The 20812-nt window shown below is 37.6% G+C and overlaps 1 protein-coding gene across 6 annotated transcripts in view; it reads right to left on the bottom strand.

Moving 5' to 3' along the window:
• Positions 1–20812, bottom strand: part of atp8a1 (ATPase phospholipid transporting 8A1) — a 366447-nt gene that overhangs the window by 224262 nt on the left and 121373 nt on the right. For 4 of the 6 annotated variants that reach the window (XM_073064739.1, XM_073064741.1, XM_073064743.1 and 1 more), the window contains 2 exons: positions 12382–12427; positions 11184–11224 (listed from right to left, as the gene is read on the bottom strand). In XM_073064739.1, coding sequence (XP_072920840.1) covers positions 11184–11224; positions 12382–12427 — 87 coding nt within the window. Of the gene's footprint in view, positions 1–4086; positions 4161–11183; positions 11225–12381; positions 12428–20812 lie in introns of all 6 variants that reach the window. The other 2 variants (XM_073064740.1, XM_073064742.1) reach the window with 1 other exon arrangement.

Raw genomic sequence — 20812 nt, 5'->3', positions numbered from 1 at the left:
ATCAATTAACTTCCTCCCAAAATGTCCTTGGGATGCAAGTAGAGGATGAAGCATTAGGTAAAACCCCAGACAATGACAGGGAGTATGTTCAAACTCCACACAGGGCTGAACTCTGGATACTGCAGCTGTAAGGCAGCAGCACTACCCACTACTCCACTATGCAACCAGCTGGAACTCTTTCCAGTTCTCTCCATAATTTCCTTTCCAAGTACTTACCCCGAGTGCCCACAGTTATTTTGCTTTCATTTCCACTTACTTTTTGGATATACATCATAGTTATTAAAAACTCACTAAATAAAGAACTCCATTTCTTCTCTAATTTTTAAATAAAATCATGCTCTCTGGCTACCAAAACTTTTCTTGCCTTCACCACCCATTCATCATTACAAATAGTTCTGCTTTTCCAAAACTCCTCTTTCTACCTTTGTTCAACTGGGCCATGAGGAAGAATCTCTACTTTTCTAAACTCTCAACAGTACTGTGGTCTCATTTATGTAAAATGCTTCCAGACAATAGACAGTAGGTGCAGGAGTAGGCCATTCGGCCCTTCTAGCCAGCACTGCCATTCACTGTGATCATGGCTGATCATACACAATCAGTACCCAGTTCCTGCCCTCTCCCCATATCCCTTGACTCCTCTATCTATAAGAGCTCTATCTAAGTCTCTCTTGAATGCATCCAGAGACTTGGCCTCCACTGTCTTCTGGGGCAGAGCATTCCACATATCCACCACTCTCTGGGTGAAAAAGTTTTTCCGCATCTCTGTTCTAAATGGCCTACCCCTTATTCTTAAACTGTGGCCTCTAGTTCTGGACTCACCCATCAGTGGGAACATGCTTCCTGCCTCCAGTGTGTCCAATCCCTTAATAATCTTATATGTTTCAATCAGATCCCCTCTCATCCTTCTAAATTCCAGAGTATACAAGCCCAGTTGCTCCAATCTTTCAACATATGATAGCCCTGCCATTCCGGGAATTAACCTTGTGAACCTACGCTGCACTCCCTCAATAGCAAGAATGTCCTTCCTCAAATTTGGAGACCAAAACTGCACACAGTACTCCAGGTGGGGTCTCACCAGGGCCCTGTACAGCTGCAGAAGGACCTCTTTACCCCTATACTCAATTCCTCTTGTTATAAAAGCCAGCATGCCATTAGCTTTCTTCACTGCCTGCTGTACCTGCATGCTTACTTTCATTGACTGATGTACAAGAACACCTAGATCTCGTTGTACTTCCCCTTTTCCTAACGTGACTCCATTTAGATAGTAATCTGCCTTCCTGTTCTTGCCACCAAAGTGGATAACCTCACATTTATCCACATTAAACTGCATCTGCCATACATTTGCCCACTCACCCAACCTGTCCAAGTCACCCTGCATTCTCATAACATCCTCCTGACATTTCACACTGCCACCCAGCTTTGTGTCATCAGCAAATTTGCTAATGTTACTTTTAATCCCTACATCTAAATCATTAATGTATATTGTAAACAGCTGCGGTCCCAGCACCGAACCTTGCAGTACACCACTGGTCACAGCCTGCCATTCCGAAAGGGACCCGTTAATCACTACTCTTTGTTTCCTGTAAGCCAGCCAATTTTCAATCCATGTCAGTACTTTGCCCCCAATACCATATGCCCTAATTTTGCCCACTAATCTCCTATGTGGGACTTTATCAAAAGCTTTCTGGAAGCCCATATACACTACATCCACTGGCTCTCCCTTGTCCATTTCCATAGTTACATCCTCAAAAAACTCCAGAAGATTAGTCAAGCATGATTTTTCCCTTCATAAATCCATGCTGACTCGGACTGATCCTTCTACTGCTATCCAAATGTGTCGTAATTTCCTCTTTTATAATTGACTCCAGCATCTTTCCCAGCACTGACATCAGGCTAACCGGTCTATAATTCCCTGTTTTCTCTCTCCCTCCTTTCTTGAAAAGTGGGACAACATTAGCCACCCTCCAATCAGCAGGAACGGTTCCTGAATCTATAGAACATTGGCAAATGATTACCAATGCCTCCATGATTTCTAGAGCCACCTCTTTAAGTACCCTGGGATGCAGACCATCAGGTCCCGGGGACTTACCAGCCTTCAGACTCAACAGTCTATCCACCACGGTTTCTTGCCTAATATAAATTTTCTTCAGTTCATCCTTTACCCTAGTTCCTTTGGCCACTATTACATCTGGAAGATTGTCTGTGTCTTCCCTAGTGAAGTCAGATCCAAAGTACCTGTTCAACTCATCTGCCATTTCCTTGTTCCCCATAATAAATTCACCCGCTTCTGTCTTCAATGGCCCAATTTTGGTCTTAACTATTTTTTTTGCTATTCACATACCTAAAGAAGCTTTTACTATCCTCCTTTATATTCTTGGCTAGTTTACCTTCGTACCTCATTTTTTCTTGGTGTATTGCCTTTTTTGTTATCTTCTGTTGCTCTTTAAAAGCTTCCCAGTCTTCCGGTTTCCCGCTCATCTTTGCTATGCTATACTTCTTCTCTTTTATTTTTATACTGCCCTTTACTTCCCTCATCAGCCACGGCCGCCCCTTACTCCCCTTAGGATCTTTCTTCCTCTTTGGAATGAACCGATCCTGCACCTTCTGCATTATTCCCAGAAATACCTGCCAGTTTTGTTCCACTGTCTTCCCTGCTAGGGTATTGCCCATTGAACTTTGGCCAGCTCCTCCCTCATAGCTCCATAGTTCCCTTTGTTCAACTGTAATACTGACACATCCAATTTTCCCTTCTCCTTCTCAAATTGTAGGTTAAAACATATCATATTATGGTCATTACCTCCTAATGGTTCCTTTACCTCGAGGTCCCTGATCAAATCTGGTTCATTGCACAACACTAAATCTAGAATTGCCTTCTCCCTGGTAGGCTCCAGTACAAGCTGTTCTAAGAATCCATCTCGGAGGCACTCCACAAACTCCTTTTCTTGGGGTCCAGTACCATTCTGATTCTCCCAGTCTACCTGCATGTTGAAATCCCCCATGACAACTGTATCATTACCTTTGCATCATGCCAATTTTAACTCTTCATTCAACTTACACCCTACATCCAGACTGCTGTTTGGGGGCCTGTAGATAACTCCCATTAAGGTCTTTCTACCCTTAGAATTTCTCAGTTCTATTCATACTGACTCTACATCCCCCGATTCTATGTCCCCCTCGCAAGGGACTGAATATCATTCCTCACCAACAGAGCCACCCCACCCCCTCTGCCAGTCAGTCTGTCCTTTCAATAAGATGTATATCCTTGAATATTCATTTTCCGGGCCTTGTCCGCTTGAAGCCATGTCTCAGTTATTCCCACAACATCGTACTTGCCGATTTCCAACTGAGCCTCAAGCTCATTTACTTTATTCCTTATACTTCGTGCATTCATATATAATACTTTTAATTCGGTACTCCCCTCTCCTTTCATATCAATTCCTATTTCACTTGGTCATACTGTATGATCTCTTCTTGAGCTTTCTACTCCATTGATTCTGTTGTCCTTTTTAACTTTTCTTATTTTCACTTTCCCTTTAACTCCATCCTTATATTTCCAGTTCATCCCCCCCCCGCCCACTACTTAGTTTAAACACATCCGTGTTCCAGTGGCAAACCTGTCTGCCAGAATGCTGGTTCCCCGCCTATTAAGGTGTAACCCGTCCCTTTTGTACAATTCATCCCTACCCCAAAACTGATCCCAGTGGTCCAAGAATGTAAATCCTTGCTTCCTGCACCAGTTCCTCAGCCACACATTCAGATCCATTATCTCCCTGATCCTGCCCTCTCCGGCACGAGGAACTGGAAGCAAACTAGAGATAACCACCCTGGAAGTCCTGCTTTTCAGCCTTCTTCCGAGTTCTCTGAAGTCCCGCTGAGGTCAAGACTGAGGTCTTGATATCTTTCTGAAAGTGTGGGGTCCAGACATGGTCACAATGAGACAAACCTGCTGGTCATTATACACAAGAGTAAAGATAAATGCAGAGTCCAGTTCTATTTTGCAAGAATTCCATTTTCTTGGAGTAATACTGGGACAGTGCAAAAGGTAGAGGGGCCATCCTCTACATAAGCATCAGCAGTCATCTCTACCTTGATGATAGTAGTACAGTATCAGCAGGTATGTATTCTGTGCAATTTATTTTAACTATATCGCCAACCTCTACCTGCAAGAAAGAAACTATTAAATGGTTAACACTTAGTTTTGAATACTGCAAACTTTGATTGAGGTCTTAATAAGTTCAAAATTAATTCATACTGCTTCTATTTTACTCCATTCAAAACGTATCTGGATTAGGATATGTTAACAGAGGAGATCTATATATTCTGAAGAACATACCACAAATTCTTGAACAGGTTACACAAAGAGAATTTTCTAAGTTCAAATTAAATTTGAAGAACATTTGACTTGGAATTCATAAGTATTTGGTGGCTTGGACAATCTACTATTGCGTTGCACATTGGCAGTGGGTAGCACACAGGAGTATTTTATCAGCAACTGAAACCCGTTTAGTGCAACCAGATACTTTAAACATCATTGATGTAATTCTGGCTTTGTATTCTACATGCACAGGAAGTTCCAACCTTGTGCATGTAATTGTTAAACTGCATATATTGCTCAGCTGATATCACCTGACCAAAATGTTACTGTACTTAAAAGGGCTGCAAATAGTGTGCCTGTTGAACACAGGAGAAAAGTCTTGGAAAGAGGTCAGGAGCCTGCTATGGCATTCATTAGAGCTCATTCTCCTCTGGGCTGCTGCTGGAGTGTTACTAGTTTGTATTAGGATCATTTTAAGAATTTTCACTAATGATCATCTCCCTGACCACATTGACATCACCCTAAGTCAACCCACTGTCACTTCTTCCACCCCATTTCAAACTCATTAATATTCCTTCAGCAATTCCCCAGTTACTCTGATGATCTTCTCTACACCATTCTTGTCTCCCCCTCCCAGCTGGTAATTCACTGCCCATCACTGCCTCGCCTCCACAGACAGTCATTCTGGCCACAATCCCCAGTCCTTCCCCAGCTCAGCCAAATGAGCCTCCTCCACACTTGGCACACTCTGCAGATAACTGCCAAGGAATGATCTATGGGCATTTACCTATACTCCTTCAAATAATTAGATTAGCATCTAAAATGAAAGTAACTTGGAAGGCGTCTCATCAAAATGTTTAAATAATAAAACAGATGGTCAATGCAAAGCATCCAGAAAGACAATGATTCAGTAGAATAATGGCATTGATTAAATAGCAGCTGGAAACTTGAGATATAGAAATGTTTCCTACTGAAGCAGCAGACTAAATACATATTATTCCCTTCATTCTAGCACTCGCAGCCCCTTGTACTCTGGAAATCCAACTCTGCTCTGCCGTAAATCCTGCCTCTCCTGTTCCTTTGGTTTGTCTTCTCTGTGGCTCAAGTCTGAGCAAATTATCTGAGGCTTTATAAATGAAGGTTATCATCTAGAAACTTCTGTAACTGTACTGCTATCAGATTTACTTGCAGCTTAAATCTCTGAAATAGAGAAAATTTTCAAAATACTTGGGATCTGCACTTTGCAGTGGAGTTCAAGTGACACCCCTATATCTATAATTTTTAGAAATAAACACCATTCTAATTATTCACCAGCATACTGTGAAACTATGCACTTCCAGAAGGATTGAATTGGATATTCACTCCATTATTCTTTTTATGCCTCAGCCAAGGTGGCTTGTTTGCCACTACACTCTTTGGGGAAATTGATTTCTATTATCTACTAGACACGTAGCTGGAGAGTAATACCAGATGAAGCAGTGCATAATATTAGAGCTACGTAAGTACCTCTGCCTTTCAAACAACTCCATGCTATAATTCATTTGTAGGTGAGTCTGAAAATATCTTGAAACAGAAACTCATTCTTCAGGCGTTACCTATGGTAAAGCATAAGACATTAAGACAAGAGGAGCAGTAGTAGGCCAATTGGCCCATCGAATCTGCTCCACCATTCAATCACAGCTGATACTTTTTGCCCTCCTCAGCCCTGCTCCCTGACCTTCTCCTTGTAACCTTTGACAATCAATAACCTATCAATCTCTGCCTTAAATACACCCAATGACCTGGGCTCCACTGCCCAGACTCCACTGGAGTCTGTGGTAACAAACTCCACAAATTCACCACCGTCTGCTTAACAACATTTCTCTGTATCTTTGTTTTAAATGGGCGCCCCTCTATCTTGAGGCTGTGCCCTCTTGTCCTAGACTCCCCCATGGAAAACATCCTTTCCACATCTACACTGCCTCCACCCTTCAATATTCCAAAGGTTTCAATGAGATCCCCCCTCAACCTTCTAAATTCTAGTGAGCACAGATCCGGAGCTATCAAATGTTCCACATATGATAACGCTTCATTCCCGCAATAATCCTTGTGAACTTCCTCTGAGCTCTCTCCAATGGCAGCACATCTTTTCTTAAATAAGGAGCCCAAAACTGCTCTCAATACTCAGAGTGAGGCCTCACCAGTGCCTTATAAAGCCTCAGCATCACATCCCTGCTCTTGTATTCAAGACCTCTTGAAATGAATGCCAACATTACATTTGCCTTCCTCACAACTGACTCAACCTACAGGTTAACCTTGAGGGCATTCTGCACATGTACCCCCAAGTCACTTTGCATCTCAGATTTTTTGGACCTTCTCCCATTTCTTCTACCAAAGTGCATGACCTTGCATTTTCCAACATCGTATTTCAGTTGCCACTCTTTTGTCCATTCTGCTAATCTGTCCAAGCCCTTTTGCAGCCTTCCTGTTTCCTTAGCACTACATGCCCCTCTACTAATCTTCATATCTTCTGCAAACTTGGCAACAAATCCACCTTTTCCATCATCTTTGTCCTATCTTGTCCTCCACCAAGTACTCTATAACCTCATCCTTAACAATTGACTCCAACATCTTCCCAACCACTGAGGTCAGCCTAACTGGTCTATAATTTCCTTTCTGCTGCCTCCCTCCTTTCTTAAAGAGTGGAGTGACATTTGCAAATTTGCAATCTTCCAGAACCATGCCACAGAGTCCAAAGATTCTTGAAAGATCATTACTAACGCCTCCACAATCTCTACCGCTACATCTTTCACAACCCTAGGGTGCAGTTCATCTGGTCCGGGTGATATACATACCTTTAGGTCTTTCAGATTTTTGAGCACCTTCTCCTGTGTAATAGTAACTGCACTCACTTCTCTTCCCTCATAACCTTTTACCCGTGGCACACTGCCAGTGTCTTCCACAGTGAAGGCTGATGCAAAATACTCATTTAGTTCATTGGCCAACTCCTTGTCCCCTGTTATTATTCTCTGGCCTCATTTTCTAGCAATCCCATATCTCTTGCCTCATTTTATACGCTGGGAAAAAGCTTTTTCCATCAACCTTGATATTGGTTGCCAGCTTGCTTTCATATTTCATGCGATTGCATATTTTAGGGAATCAAGAGTGTTGGGCAGTAAAGTGATCCAGGAATCACTCATTTATTAGAATTAGATAGGCTCAAGGAATACTAAATCTGTAGCCTGTTGCAAATTCCCAGTCAGATATGGGTCAAGAATTGTGAATGTGGAGAATAAATCAGTGAGAGAAGATGTAACTTGAAATGTGAGCACAATGCCAGGTGGCTCTGGAAACAGGTGTGGTGATTAAGGCTCAGATTGGACATCCTGCCATTATTTCAGATGCAATGCCCTGTTGTGCCCTTTTGAAGAGGGATATGAAGCCTGAAATAAAAGACAATCCTAAAGCTAAGTTCAAGACCATTACAAGAGGAGTTGGGGTAATATGTGCAATAGCTACTTGTCAAAGATATCATTAAATACTCTGGGATAACCATTGGGAAGTGAATAGAAAGGTGATATATATTCAGAAGTTGAGTTGTGATGCAACTTGAGGGGCCATTGTGACCTTGTATGAGTTTGGGAACATATGAGACCTACTGGACAAGGGATCCACTGGGATTATCTGTACCAGGAGTGAACAAAGTACAGATGTTGTATTAACTTTATAGTGAAGAATTTGTAGTGTAATAAAATAAAATAAAATATGAAAATAGCTGGATTTGTTACTTTCCCAATAAGGAAAGGCAATTTGATTTATTCAGGTATACATGCATCCTTTAAAAAAGTTGCGGCATGGCTGTTATACCAACTGCTACTGCTGGCCGAGTCTTAATAACCCTCAAAGTAAATTCTTTTGGTAGTTCTATCCTTATAACTTGCCTGAATGAATAGCAAACCAATAAAGCCTACAAACAATACAGCAATATTTTACTTTATAATATTAAAAGTTTCCTAAGCTTTTTAAGGATTGGATGCTTTTCTTCAACTAGAATGTATCTGTTTTATTAAAAGGCCAAGATATGGGCATAAAGATATATATGGATTGTTTAAATAAGACTACGAATGTGGACTGTAATTAAACCTTGAGATTCTTGGTTCACTGGTTTCAATACTCGAGATCCAATTTTTCTGCCTCAACAATGCCCTTACAACCTTTTTTTATGATGCTTCCATTAGATATCAAACACTGAAACCAATGACCCAATAAAATTACTTCAGCAAGTCAAATAACTTATTTACTTTGCATTTTAAAATGCTTTATTTTATTATACTGCCTGGTACTTATTGTAAATATTAATTTAAATAGGTTGTTAGATGGAATAATAATTTTAATCTACAGTGTTCTGCTCTTTCCCTACATAACAGGTTGAAATAATGGAGGAGTTACTGAGATTGAAGGCAAGAATCAGATTCTGACAATATTTCTGTGGGGTAAGAGCACAGAAATAGTAGTGAGGGATTAGCTCAAGATTAGCATGAAGCCTACTCGAACAACAAACAGGGAGATTTAAAAATAATCTTGAAAACACTCAGTTGGTGTGACACTACCATTTAGGTTAATAACTTTTTATAAGAACTGCAGGGCTAAGAAGAGGGGGGGGGGTTAGCTGTATGACCCCTGCAATGAACCAACAAAGATGTAATTGTCCAATTGGCCTTTGTCACTATATACCCCATGATTCTGTGAAAACCCAGCCATCGAAAACCGCTGAAGTACTGTTGTACTTTATAATTAAAGTTGCATATTTGTTTACCGCAGCAGATAACAATACAGAAATTCGTAGCTGAAATGTAAGTCTAATAAATTTAACTTGATCATAATCCACATGGCATGAGAATATTTTAGAACTCCCCTATAAACATATCATTAAAACATATTTACATCAAGATCATGATATATTGAGTTGTGCTGTCTCAATAGATTTGACACATTACTGAGCTATAAGGGCATTCATAAAGCTGGAGTCTTGCACGGTGGTGCCACAAAAAGAAGCAATTCCTTCAAAATATGCTGGACAATAAATAAGTGGAAAATCCACTTTATCTTCATTTAATGATAACTTGACAAATCGTCAGTTAACAAAAAATACTTTTCCCTTAATGAAGGCTTTTTTTAAACCTGGAAAAAAATCTAAATTTATTTCCAATACAGCTATAACTTTGAATCCAATTAATTATATAAAAGCTAATTTGTGGATTTACACAAATTAGCAGTATGAAGACAAATATGGAACCAAGTTAGTTCTTTCTTTTCTCCCAAAACATGACAGCAGTAGTGACCAAATCTTTCACTTGGAAGGTTAGAACAATGCTTATGTGTTCTGTAAAACCAATCCCAGAATAGCATATTTTTACACATTACTAACAAAGAAAATCTGCATTAAGTCCTCAGCTTAATAACCAGTTGTGTGGTGAAAAAGGCACAATAGTGCCTCTTGCACCTCAGACAGTTGAGGAAGTTTGGTACGGGCCCCCAAATCCTAAGAACTTTCTGCAGGGGCACAATTGAGAGCATCCTGACTGGCTACATCACTGCCTGGTATGGAAACTGTATCTCCCGTAAATGCAGGGTTCTGCAGAGAGTGGTGTGGACAACCCAGCTCATCTGCAGTTGTGAACTTCCCATGATTCAGGACATTTACAAAGACAAGTGTGAAAAAAGGGTCTGAAGGATCATTGGGGACCTGAGTCACCCCAACCACAATCATTTCCAGCTGCTACTATCTGGGAAATGCTGCTACATACTGCAGCATTAAAGCCAGGACCAACAGGCTCTGGGACAGCTTCTTCCACCAGACCATCAGACTGATAAACTCACACTGATTTGAGCGTATTTCTATGTTACATTGACTGTTCTATTTATTATAAATTATGATGATTGTACATTTAGATGGAGATGTAGCATAAAGATTTTTACTCATGTATGTGAATGATGTAAGAAATAAAGTCAATTCAATTCAGAACTCCAAAGATCCATAACCTAAATTTTTGCAATGCTCTAATATATCTTTGAGTAACAATCTCAGAAAATATGATTTGCATGTAATTATTAGCATACTGTTTAAGCTAATTCTCAGAAATTTTACCACTACCAATGATTCTTAGCAATTAATTTATTGACTTTGGAGAATTAGGTTATACCTATTTAATAAGAGTCATGTCAATAAAAAAAAAAGCAGACATTGTTCAAGATCAAAATGCAACTGCGATTACACTGTAAGGTCAACTTGACAAAACTGGAACAAGGTGATGTTTTGTTGTGTACAAGATGAAGATATGTATTGGATCACTGGAAGGAACTCTGCATCCTAGTCCAATTATCAGCAACAGTCTTTTCTGCACTGGTCATTACCTCTTCAAGTTATTTGCATCATTGTCATAATAAAAATAGCTAATATGATAACTCCAAAGCAAATCAGAATGTGACATATGTCAATTAATCTAATTTACTAGGTTTTTATAGAAACAACAAGTTGTGAAATGTTTTTAAGTACACATCTCCCACATTATACTTTGGTGTCATGGTTTCCAGTTGAGCAAGCTAGAAGAGAACCAATTTCTTCCTGATTTCATGTTTTAAAAAATACTTTAGAATAACTTAACATGGGAATCAATTTGATGTTGCTCAACAAATTACAAACTCTTGGGCACCTGGGCAAGTCTCCAGCATTACTACCCACACCATAATTAATTTGCTCAGAACAGATCAAGTACTGCATGGACAAAAGTGACCAACGCAATTCCCAACAGACTGCGTTGGTAACAAATGTGTCTGTTACGTAAAATGGTTCTGCATTACTCGGTTAAGATAAAACAGTATTTCATACCTTTTCCCAATGGACAATTTCCCAAGCACCATTTCTCAGCACTTAGAATAAAAGAAATTTTAGAATTAAAATCGCAAGGGACGGATTAAAGGAGGCTAATATGTTTAGCATCTAATTTTTACAACAAAGGGGCACAAACAGAGGATAAAAGATAATAAAGAATCTTTGCAAAAGAGAGCAAATGTATATAGATTGGATTCCTAAGGGAAGCAATAATAAAATTAGATTAAAAATTAACTGTACAATAAATATTAAGTATACTAAATCACTGCTGTTTTTCTTTTTCTAAATATATTTTCTTTTTTTGCAATTCTTGCTTCCATTACTAATGCTAATAAAGCAATAAGCATCTCAATGTTTCTTCTGTTTTTGTTAAGCCTACACCAATAATTGTTCGAGACATTGCTTACAGTAGGCATAGTTATGACCAACATTTGCATGAAATATTTTTAAAACAACAATTGGCATGTGAAAATCCACACAACCATTCCCCAGCATGTGGACAAATAATATTATTTAGAATTTTTTTCAGGGTCTGGACCTTACTGCCGAAGCTCACCACTGTCTGCCCCCAAATGGTCTCATGAAGATGGTTTGAATGGAGTAGAAATGGTACATCTGAGTGTTTGCTAGGTCTTCTAAAAGGCCAAACTACGTGAGGAACTGACTTTCTCCCTTTTAGGAATAATTTTCTGAGATTTCTGGAAGCTATTGTAGTAATTATTAAGATGAGGTATTGCTGTTTTTCCAGACTTCTGACTATTAACAAGAATTTTAATTTTTGCAGTGGGACCTTTGGACTACTGTGAAAATTTCTCTTGCCACTACCATGTCTGACTTAATTCTAGCAGAGATTAGAGTCATAGCTCCTGTGGAATTATGCAGTCTTCATTTTTACTCCAAGGTTTCTTGTATTTTTTGAATATTGAAACAAATCAATTTAAAATTTATTTAACATTCTCACTCACTAACTTAATGTAGAGTAAAAAGTTGGTTTGAAAATCTACTTTTTTCCCCCAGAGAACAACAAAGTCACTCATACTTTACCTTGCATTTTGAGTAAATACAATCGATATTTCAAATTAATGAGATTATTTTGAATCATTTGAAGCCTTCAAAAAGATTTTACATATCAAAACATGGCTACATTTTTCCTGATTTTTCACATAGCCCAAGACACTTTAAAACACAGTCCTACCTTGTGCCTTTTTCTTATTCACTCCACTGTCAGCACGGTGTCTTTTCTGTAAACAAATAATTTTTCATTAGATAAATAGCCTAATCATATTTAAAAATTATCTTCACAAAACAGAAAGATTTTGACCAAATTCAATCCTTTTCTCTTGTTGCTATTCACGTACAGTTTTGGCAAGTTGATTTAAGCTTTGTTGAGGATCCAACTGCTATGGAAAGATAAATCATTGAAAGTGGAGTCAAATGCCGTCAATGCAAGGTTCCTGATTGAAATAAGTTCCAAATCAATGTGGGTCTTCCCCAGGTTACGAATGCTCGGCTTACAGATATCCTGTTGATAAGAGCAAATGTTTGGGAGACTAGTAGGATACATAGAAATGGATTTTAATGCTGTTGTGTGGCTGCAAAGTGGGAGCAAGGGATTTCTGTGTGCCTTCTTCCTGCATCTACTTGTCCCTGAGCTGTACCAATGGCCGCTGGGTTGAATGGAACTGAGCAGAGGCGGGAATGTTGAGCAGACACTCACTCTGCGAGGCAGCAAGGCTGGTTGGTGGCCCCTCTTTTCATGACTGCTCACTTTCCCAACACAGCTGTTTTTGTAATCCTTTTCTGCATAATTTGTTTATTCATTTTCAACTCAAGACCAATTCAGGTTACAAACAGTTCTCAGCAGCAGAACGCTCTCATAACCTGCTTGTATATTGAGAGTGGGAAGAGGGACAGCAAGTTAGGTTGGGTGGAGAATGAGGTAAAATGAACTTTTAGATACTTACAACAATAGAAATCTAGCAATACTATTTCATGCTGTTTTCTGGCAGTAAGTGGGACCATCAACTATCCTTTTTATAAATCTGTCATTGTTAACTAGCAACGAAAAAAAGATTCAAAGAGATTTTTCAAAGATTAGCTTTATTTGTCACATGTACATTGAAATAGCGAAACATACAGTGGTATGTGTTATCTGTGTCAATGACCATTAGTCCGAATTTGTGCCGGAGGGTGGGAGCACCCACACATGTCATGATGATTCTGGCACCAACACATCATGCCCACAAAAAATAGAAATTAGGTAAATCAAGATTACTAAGAGCCAAAAGTGTGTGCCATGGGTTGCACCCTATGTGGATCCATCATGAATCGGCAGGTCATACATTTTTAAGTAGACATCTAAGTATGTTTTATTGCAACAAGGATTTCTGCCTCTATACCTTTTCAGGCAGAATTTCAGATCTCACCCATTTTCTGAAAATAATTTTACTCATCTGATTTCTTCTACCAATAATTTTAAAGACACACCACTTGGTGTTTTTTTTTTGCATCTTTGAAGAGAAATAACATTCCTCATGTGAATTCACTAATGGAAAGGATATGATAGATCAGATCTAAGCAGACGATAAACTCCTAAATGATTCCACGTTTACTATGCCAATGCCATTCCAAATTCAGTCATTTACCTTAACTACCACATTGATATCGTTCCCAGCTTCTGTGAAGATTGCCCCAAAAACTTAAGAACCTTGTCCATATCTTCTGCTTCCATACAAAAGTAACCTATCTGGTACCTAGCAGGATCTCCTCTGTCCCAAATAGTCCTTTGAATTTTCTTTGTTTGTATTTGCCACTTGCTTCAAAACTTCTTTCTTTTCATAATTTTTTTTTAGTTTCAGTGCTACAGTAAATTCCCTTGTACACTTCCTGCAGTATTAAGATTTTCATGTATGACACATAATTTCTTCTTTTACCATCCCTGCTTTCTATACATCCAGATGTTCCTCAGAACTTGGCAGCCCTACCTTTGTCTTTATGGGAGTATGTTTGCCTTCAATCCCAAGAAGCTCCAAATGCAACTTATCTTCAAACTGTCTCTTTACTGAATGACATCAGTCAAGCTAGATTAGCCCTCTCCCACTTAAGGATCTTCATCCCTACTTTATCTTTCTGCTTCTCTACAACCATGGCAAACTGAACTATGATCAATTCCATGAAACTGCTTTTCCACTGACACATGCATAGTTCATTAAAACCAAATCTAGCATTACAACCCCTTGTTGGGCTTGCTAACCTACAAAAAAAAACAAAGGCACTTCTGTGCCCTTTATTTACTTTACTCTGACTGTATTCTGGTTAATAAAGGGATGATATCTCCCACTATTACTTTGTTATAAATTTCTTAATCTGTCTATTGAGAGCTCCTTAGTTCAACTGTATAGTTTCATTGAAGATTCTTTAATCATATTCTCAGAGCAGTGACTTTTTTTCTAACCAATTTTGTCACATGCTTGTTTTAAAAAAAACACCCATCTTGTCTGAAAGCTCCAAGGAGAAGCATTAAGCTGTCAATATTGTCCATCTGAAGCCATATTTCAATAGCCAGCATATGACATTTCCATCAGTGCCTTCATCTCAGCCTTATTCAACAGGCTCTTCACATTTGCATGTATACAGCATTAAGCAGAAGGACTACTATTATGACAATTCTCCTGCTTTTCAAATCCATTAATTTGCTCCTAATTCCAGTTCCAAAGTTGGGAAGCTATGCTCAGTTTCTGACAACAACACTTACCCTGTCAAGCTGCTTTAAATCCTCCCCATCTACACAAACCTGCCTATGAAGACAAGAACAAGCTCTTAAGCCCACAAAATCTTGCTGAACTAATAAAGTTATAATTAAATGCTTAACTAATAACTTATCTAAACAATATCCAGGCACCAACCACACTGCAAAAGAAAACATTCAATTTATCACTCTCACCTTAAATGCATGCTCTGGTATTACACATGTTGACACTGGGGTAAAAGATAGCTATTCTGCCTGTGCCTCTCATAATATTATCATTTCTAACCAGTCTCTTCTCAGCCCCTGCTACTCCAAAGAAAACTATCAAGTTTGTCTAATCTTTCCTCATAGTATAGCATGTCCTTTAATCCAGGCAGCATCCTGGAAGCCTCTTCTGCACTATCTCCAAAGCCAACACATCCTTCCTATTATGAGAAGAGGACAATACTCCAATGTAAGTCTCAATAAAATTCCTCCTTAGCATTCTGCATTCCAATAAGAACAATCCTAGCCTATCCAATTTCTCTACATAACTTAAGCTCTCCATTCCAGGCAATATCCTGCTGAATTTTTGTTACATTATTTTTAGAATTAGTACACCTTTCTATAGTGAGATAACTAGAACTACATATAATATTCCCCCATCCCACTTTCACTCTGCCTCCTCTTCCAGCTGCCTATCACCTCTCTCATGATTCTGCCTTCTTCTACTACACATAGTGCTTTCCCCTTACATTCCTTCTTCACCTTTCCTGCCTATCCCCTCTCTGCTTCTCCTCTCCCACCCCTTGATCTTTCCCCTTACTGGTTTTTCACCTGGCACTTACCAGCCTTCTCCTTCCCACCCTCCCCCTACCTTCTTTATAGGGCCTCTGCCCCCTCCCTCTTCAGTCCTGAAGGGTCTCGGCCCGAAATGTTGACTGCCCTTTTTTACGGTTGCTGCCTGACCTGCTGATTTACAGTGATGGGGACTCATGGAATTGGGCAACAATGATTGACTTCCTTCTCTTTTCGAAGAGAAGTATTTAAAACAAATTTTTATTCAAGGTGCTGTGAAATGGGGGCATCACGTGATGACGTAGGATCGAGACATGGAAATCCAGCTCTCCCGTAAAAACTAGTAAAATAAAGTTTAAGTGAAGAAGAGTTAATAAATACTTTATAAAAACTATTTATAAACAACTCAGGACTATCTTTAGATATGACTTCTGTTTCTGTTTAGGAGAACTACTACTTTGAAGATAGCGTGAGTTGGCAAAGAAAGAGGCCCGACCATTATGACGGAACCTCGTACTCAAGTTGGATCTCTTCCCAGCGAAGTACATGTCGCCTCCGACGATGCAGAACAGGAAACTGCGGCAGCATCAACGGTCTCTACAAAGCAACAGCAGGAACTGCACATGCGTGAAGAAACGGGTATGTGCAAACAAACTACAAGTTCCAGCTGCAACTGAAAGTGAAAGTGAACTGGAAGTAGAATCAGACTCTCTGGAAAACACAGATGAGGAAATAGATGAAGGAGAAGAAGAACAGGAAGAAATTAAAGGTGGAAGACTTTCTGGAGACATAAGAAAAGCCCTGATACAAATAATGCACAAATTAAAAGCATTAAAAGTAATAAAAACAGATATTAAAAATATGAAGATTACGCTTGATAAGGTGGTGGAAAAACAAAAGAAAACGGATAAGAAAGTTAAAAAGTTGGAAGAAAAACGGGAGACACCACTGAAAGAGTAGACAAGATGGAAGATAATATCCTTGCCTGGACATCAGAAAGAAAACGGTAGTTGGAAAAAGTAGATGTGCTTGAAAATTTTAGCAGACGAAACAATATTAAGATTGTTGGTCTTAAAGAAGGTATAGAGGGAGAAGATCCAATAAAATTCTTTCAAAAATGGATCCCGGAAATCTTGGAAATGGAAGAGGGAAGTCAGTTAATTGAAATCGAAAGGGCTCATAGAGCTTTAAGACCAAAGCCCCAACAAGATCAAAATCCACGATCAATCTTGACAAAATGCTTAAGATATCAAGATAAAAAGATCTTGAAGGCAGCTGCTCAAGGTGCCAGAAAGAGAAATGGGCCATTGATGATAGAAGGGAAAAGAGTTCTTTTCTATCCTGATATAAGTTATGACCTTTTGAAGAGGAGGAAGGAATTTAACCCAGTGAAAAAAATCTTATGGGAAAAGGGTTATAAATTTATACTGAGCTACCCAGCAACACTGATAATCTTTTTGGATGACAAAGAAAGAAGATTTTTTCTGATCATCGGAAAGCGGAGGAGTTTGTACAAGAACTTCCTAATATTCACAAGACGCGGTAAAGAATTATGGAAGTGAAATGGATTAAAGATGAAGACTGAGATAGGGATCGGATTTGATGTATATTTAAGAGTAGAATATACAAATATACTGTAAGCATATGATAGAAGGGGAGAAAGATAAAAAAAAAATTGAGGAATATTAATTGGGAGTAGAGATATTAAATTTTATTTCTTCACTTATATATATCTTTTTTTTGTTACAGGGGAGCTGGAGGAGCTTCTGATCGATTGCTGCAGGATTCACGTGTGTAATCATGGCGATTGCCATGACCCGTAAAACGGAGGGGGGGTAATGTTGTGTTTCTATTCATTCACAACATTAGTAGGGGGGTATTTTGTTATCTTTTTCTTTACTATCTATCATTCTATTTTTCTTTTTTTGCCTGGATGATTGGGGGGGAGACACATAGCAACATGGAGAATTTTAAAAAGATTCCCCAAGATATTATGAAATGACTAATTTACTCAATTTTTAAAGTTTTAATGTTAATGGGCCTAATGGACCGGTGAAAAGAAAAAGAGTTTTAACATATATTAAGAAAATGAAAGTAGATATAGCTTTTTGCAGGAAACACATTTAACAGAGATAGAACATCAGAAATTAAAGAGAGATTGGGTTGGAAGTGTTATTGCAGCTTCATTTAATTCAAAGGCGAGGGGAGTTGCAATTTTGGTTAATAAAACCTTACCAATTAAAATACAAACTGTACTAATTGATTCTGCGGGGAGATATGTGATTATACATTGTCAAATCTTTTCAGAATTATGGACTCTTATGAATATTTATGCACCAAATGAAAATGATGCAAAATTCATACAAGAAGCTTTTTTGAATTTGGCCGACGTACATGATAAAATATTAATAGGTGGCGACTTTAACTTTTGTCTAGACCCAGTTCTAGATAGGTCAACTAAATCAAAATTAAAAGTATTAAAGCTAACTTTATCATTGATGAAAGACTTAAATTTGATTGATATATGGAGAAGAATTAATCCAAGAGAAAGTGATTATTCATTTTATTCAAATATACATAAAACTTATTCAAGGATTGATTTTTTCCTATTATCAATGAATATTCAGAATAGAGTGAAAAGTGTGGAATATAAAGCGAGAATACTGTCAGATAATTCCCCCTTGATAATGACAATGATAATGATGGATAAGGAGGAATTGATTTACAGATGGAGATTTAATTCAATTTTATTAAAACATCAAGATTTTTGTGATTTTATGGAAAAACAGATCCAATTTTTTTTGGATACAAACTCACATTCAGTTGAAGATAAATTTATATTATGGGAAGCGATGAAAGCATATTTGAGGGGCCAGATAATAAGTTATACTTCTAAAATTAAGAAGGAATATATGGTAGAAATAGATCAATTAGAAAAAGAGATTACAAAATTAGAAAAATAATCTCAAAGATATATGACAGAAGGAAAGCGAAGACAACTTGTCAATAAGAAGTTACAATATAATACGCTCCAGACATACTGAACAGAAAAAGCAATTATGAGAACTAAACAGAGATATTATGAATTAGGTGAAAGATCACACAAGATTCTTGCTTGGCAGTTGAAAACAGAACAGGCTTCCAAAACAATAAATGCAATTAGAACAAGTGAAAATAAAATTACTTATAAACCTTTAGAAATTAATGAAACCTTGAAAAAATTTTATTCCGAATTATACCAATCGGAATCACAAAATGAGGTAGCTGAGATAGAAATTTTTTTATCACAAATAATTCTTCCAAAATTGAATTTGGAAGAACAGAAAGGATTAGATATGCCCTTTACATTAAAAGAGGTTGAAGAAGCTCTAGGATCACTCCAGAGTAATAAATCTCCAGGAGAAGACGGTTTTCCGCCTGAATTTTATAAAAAAATTAAATATTTATTAATCCCTCCCTTTATGGAGTTAATATATCAAGCAGAAAGAACACATAAACTTCCACAATCTTTTTCGACAGCGACCTTAATAGTATTGCCAAAAAAAGATAGAGATCCTTTAAAACCAACATCATATAGGCCTATCTCTTTGTTGAATACGGATTATAAAATAATAGCAAAATTTTTATCTAATAGATTATCTAAATATTTATCAAAATTAATACATATGGATCAAACAGGCTTTATTAAAAATAGACAATCGGCGGATAATGTAACTTGGTTACTTAGCATAATTCATTTGGCACAAAAAAAGGAGGAAATGAGTGTGGCAGTTGCTTTGGATGCAGAAAAAGCATTTGATAGATTGGAATGGGACTTTTTATTTAAGGTATTGGAAAATATATGGGTTAGAAAAATCTTTTATAAACTGGATTAAAACCTTAAATACTAGTCCCAAAGCTAAAGTAGTGACAAATGGTCAAATTTCAACATCTTTCCAGTTAACAAGGTCAACTAGACAAGGCTGTCCATTATCACCTGCCCTATTTGTATTGGCGATAGAACCATTAGCTGAATTAATTAGAACCGATTCAGATATTATGGGCTTCAGAGTTAACCAGGAGGAATATAAGATTAATTTATTTGCTGATGATGTTCTGATTTATCTAACAAACCCATTGCATTCGTTGCATAAACTATCTTTTAGATTGGAAGAATATGGGAAAATATCAGGGTATAAAGTAAACTGGGATAAAAGTGAAATTTTACCCCTTACTAAAGGAGATTATAGTCAATGTCAATTAGTAACTCAATTTAGATGGCTGATAAATGGTATAAAATATTTAGGTATAAGAGTCAATAACGATATAAAGAATTTATATAAATTAAATTATTTGCCATTATTGAAAAAAAATTCAAGAGGATCTTGATAAATGGATGATGTTACCAATAACATTAGTAGGTAGAGTTAATGCTGTAAAAATGAAGATATTTCCTGGATTACAATATTTATTCCAAACATTACCAATACAACTGTTGCAGAAGTTTTTTCAAGAGTTGAATAAATGTGTGAGGAAGTTTCTTTGGAAAGGTAAGATGTCAAGAATATCGTTGGAAAAATTGACATGTAAATTTGACCTAGGAGGGTTACGACTCCCAAATTTTAAGAATTATTATAAAGCAAATCAACTTATATTTATTGCATCTTTTTTTGATGAAGATAAACCGGCATGGATTAGAATAGAGTTAGATAAGATAGGAGAAAATATACCAGAAGATTTTATATATAAATGGGAATCCAAATGGATACGGGAAAATAATCTCTTATATTAAAACATTTGATTGATTTATGGAATAAGATAAATGTTGATGATGAGATAAAGAAATCTTTATTAGCAAAGAGAACCCTAATTCAAAATAGACTCATTCCGTTTACAATGGATAACCAACTTTTATATAACTGGTTTCAAAAAGGGATTAGATATACAGGTGACTGTTTTGAAGGAGGTATATTGATGTCATTTGATCAACTAAAGAATAAATATAAAATATCAAACAACACTCTTTTCTGTTACTTTCAATTAAGGGCTTATTTAAGAGATAAACTGGGTCAAACAATGTTAATGCCGAAGCCTATTGAAATAGAAATTTTAATTCAAAAAG

Source organism: Hemitrygon akajei, chromosome 13, assembly GCF_048418815.1.
Source record: "Hemitrygon akajei chromosome 13, sHemAka1.3, whole genome shotgun sequence".
Taxonomy (NCBI): Eukaryota; Metazoa; Chordata; class Chondrichthyes; order Myliobatiformes; family Dasyatidae; genus Hemitrygon; species Hemitrygon akajei.
The sequence above is the reverse complement of the archived record's forward strand: the minus strand, read 5'-3'. Positions and strand labels throughout refer to the sequence as shown.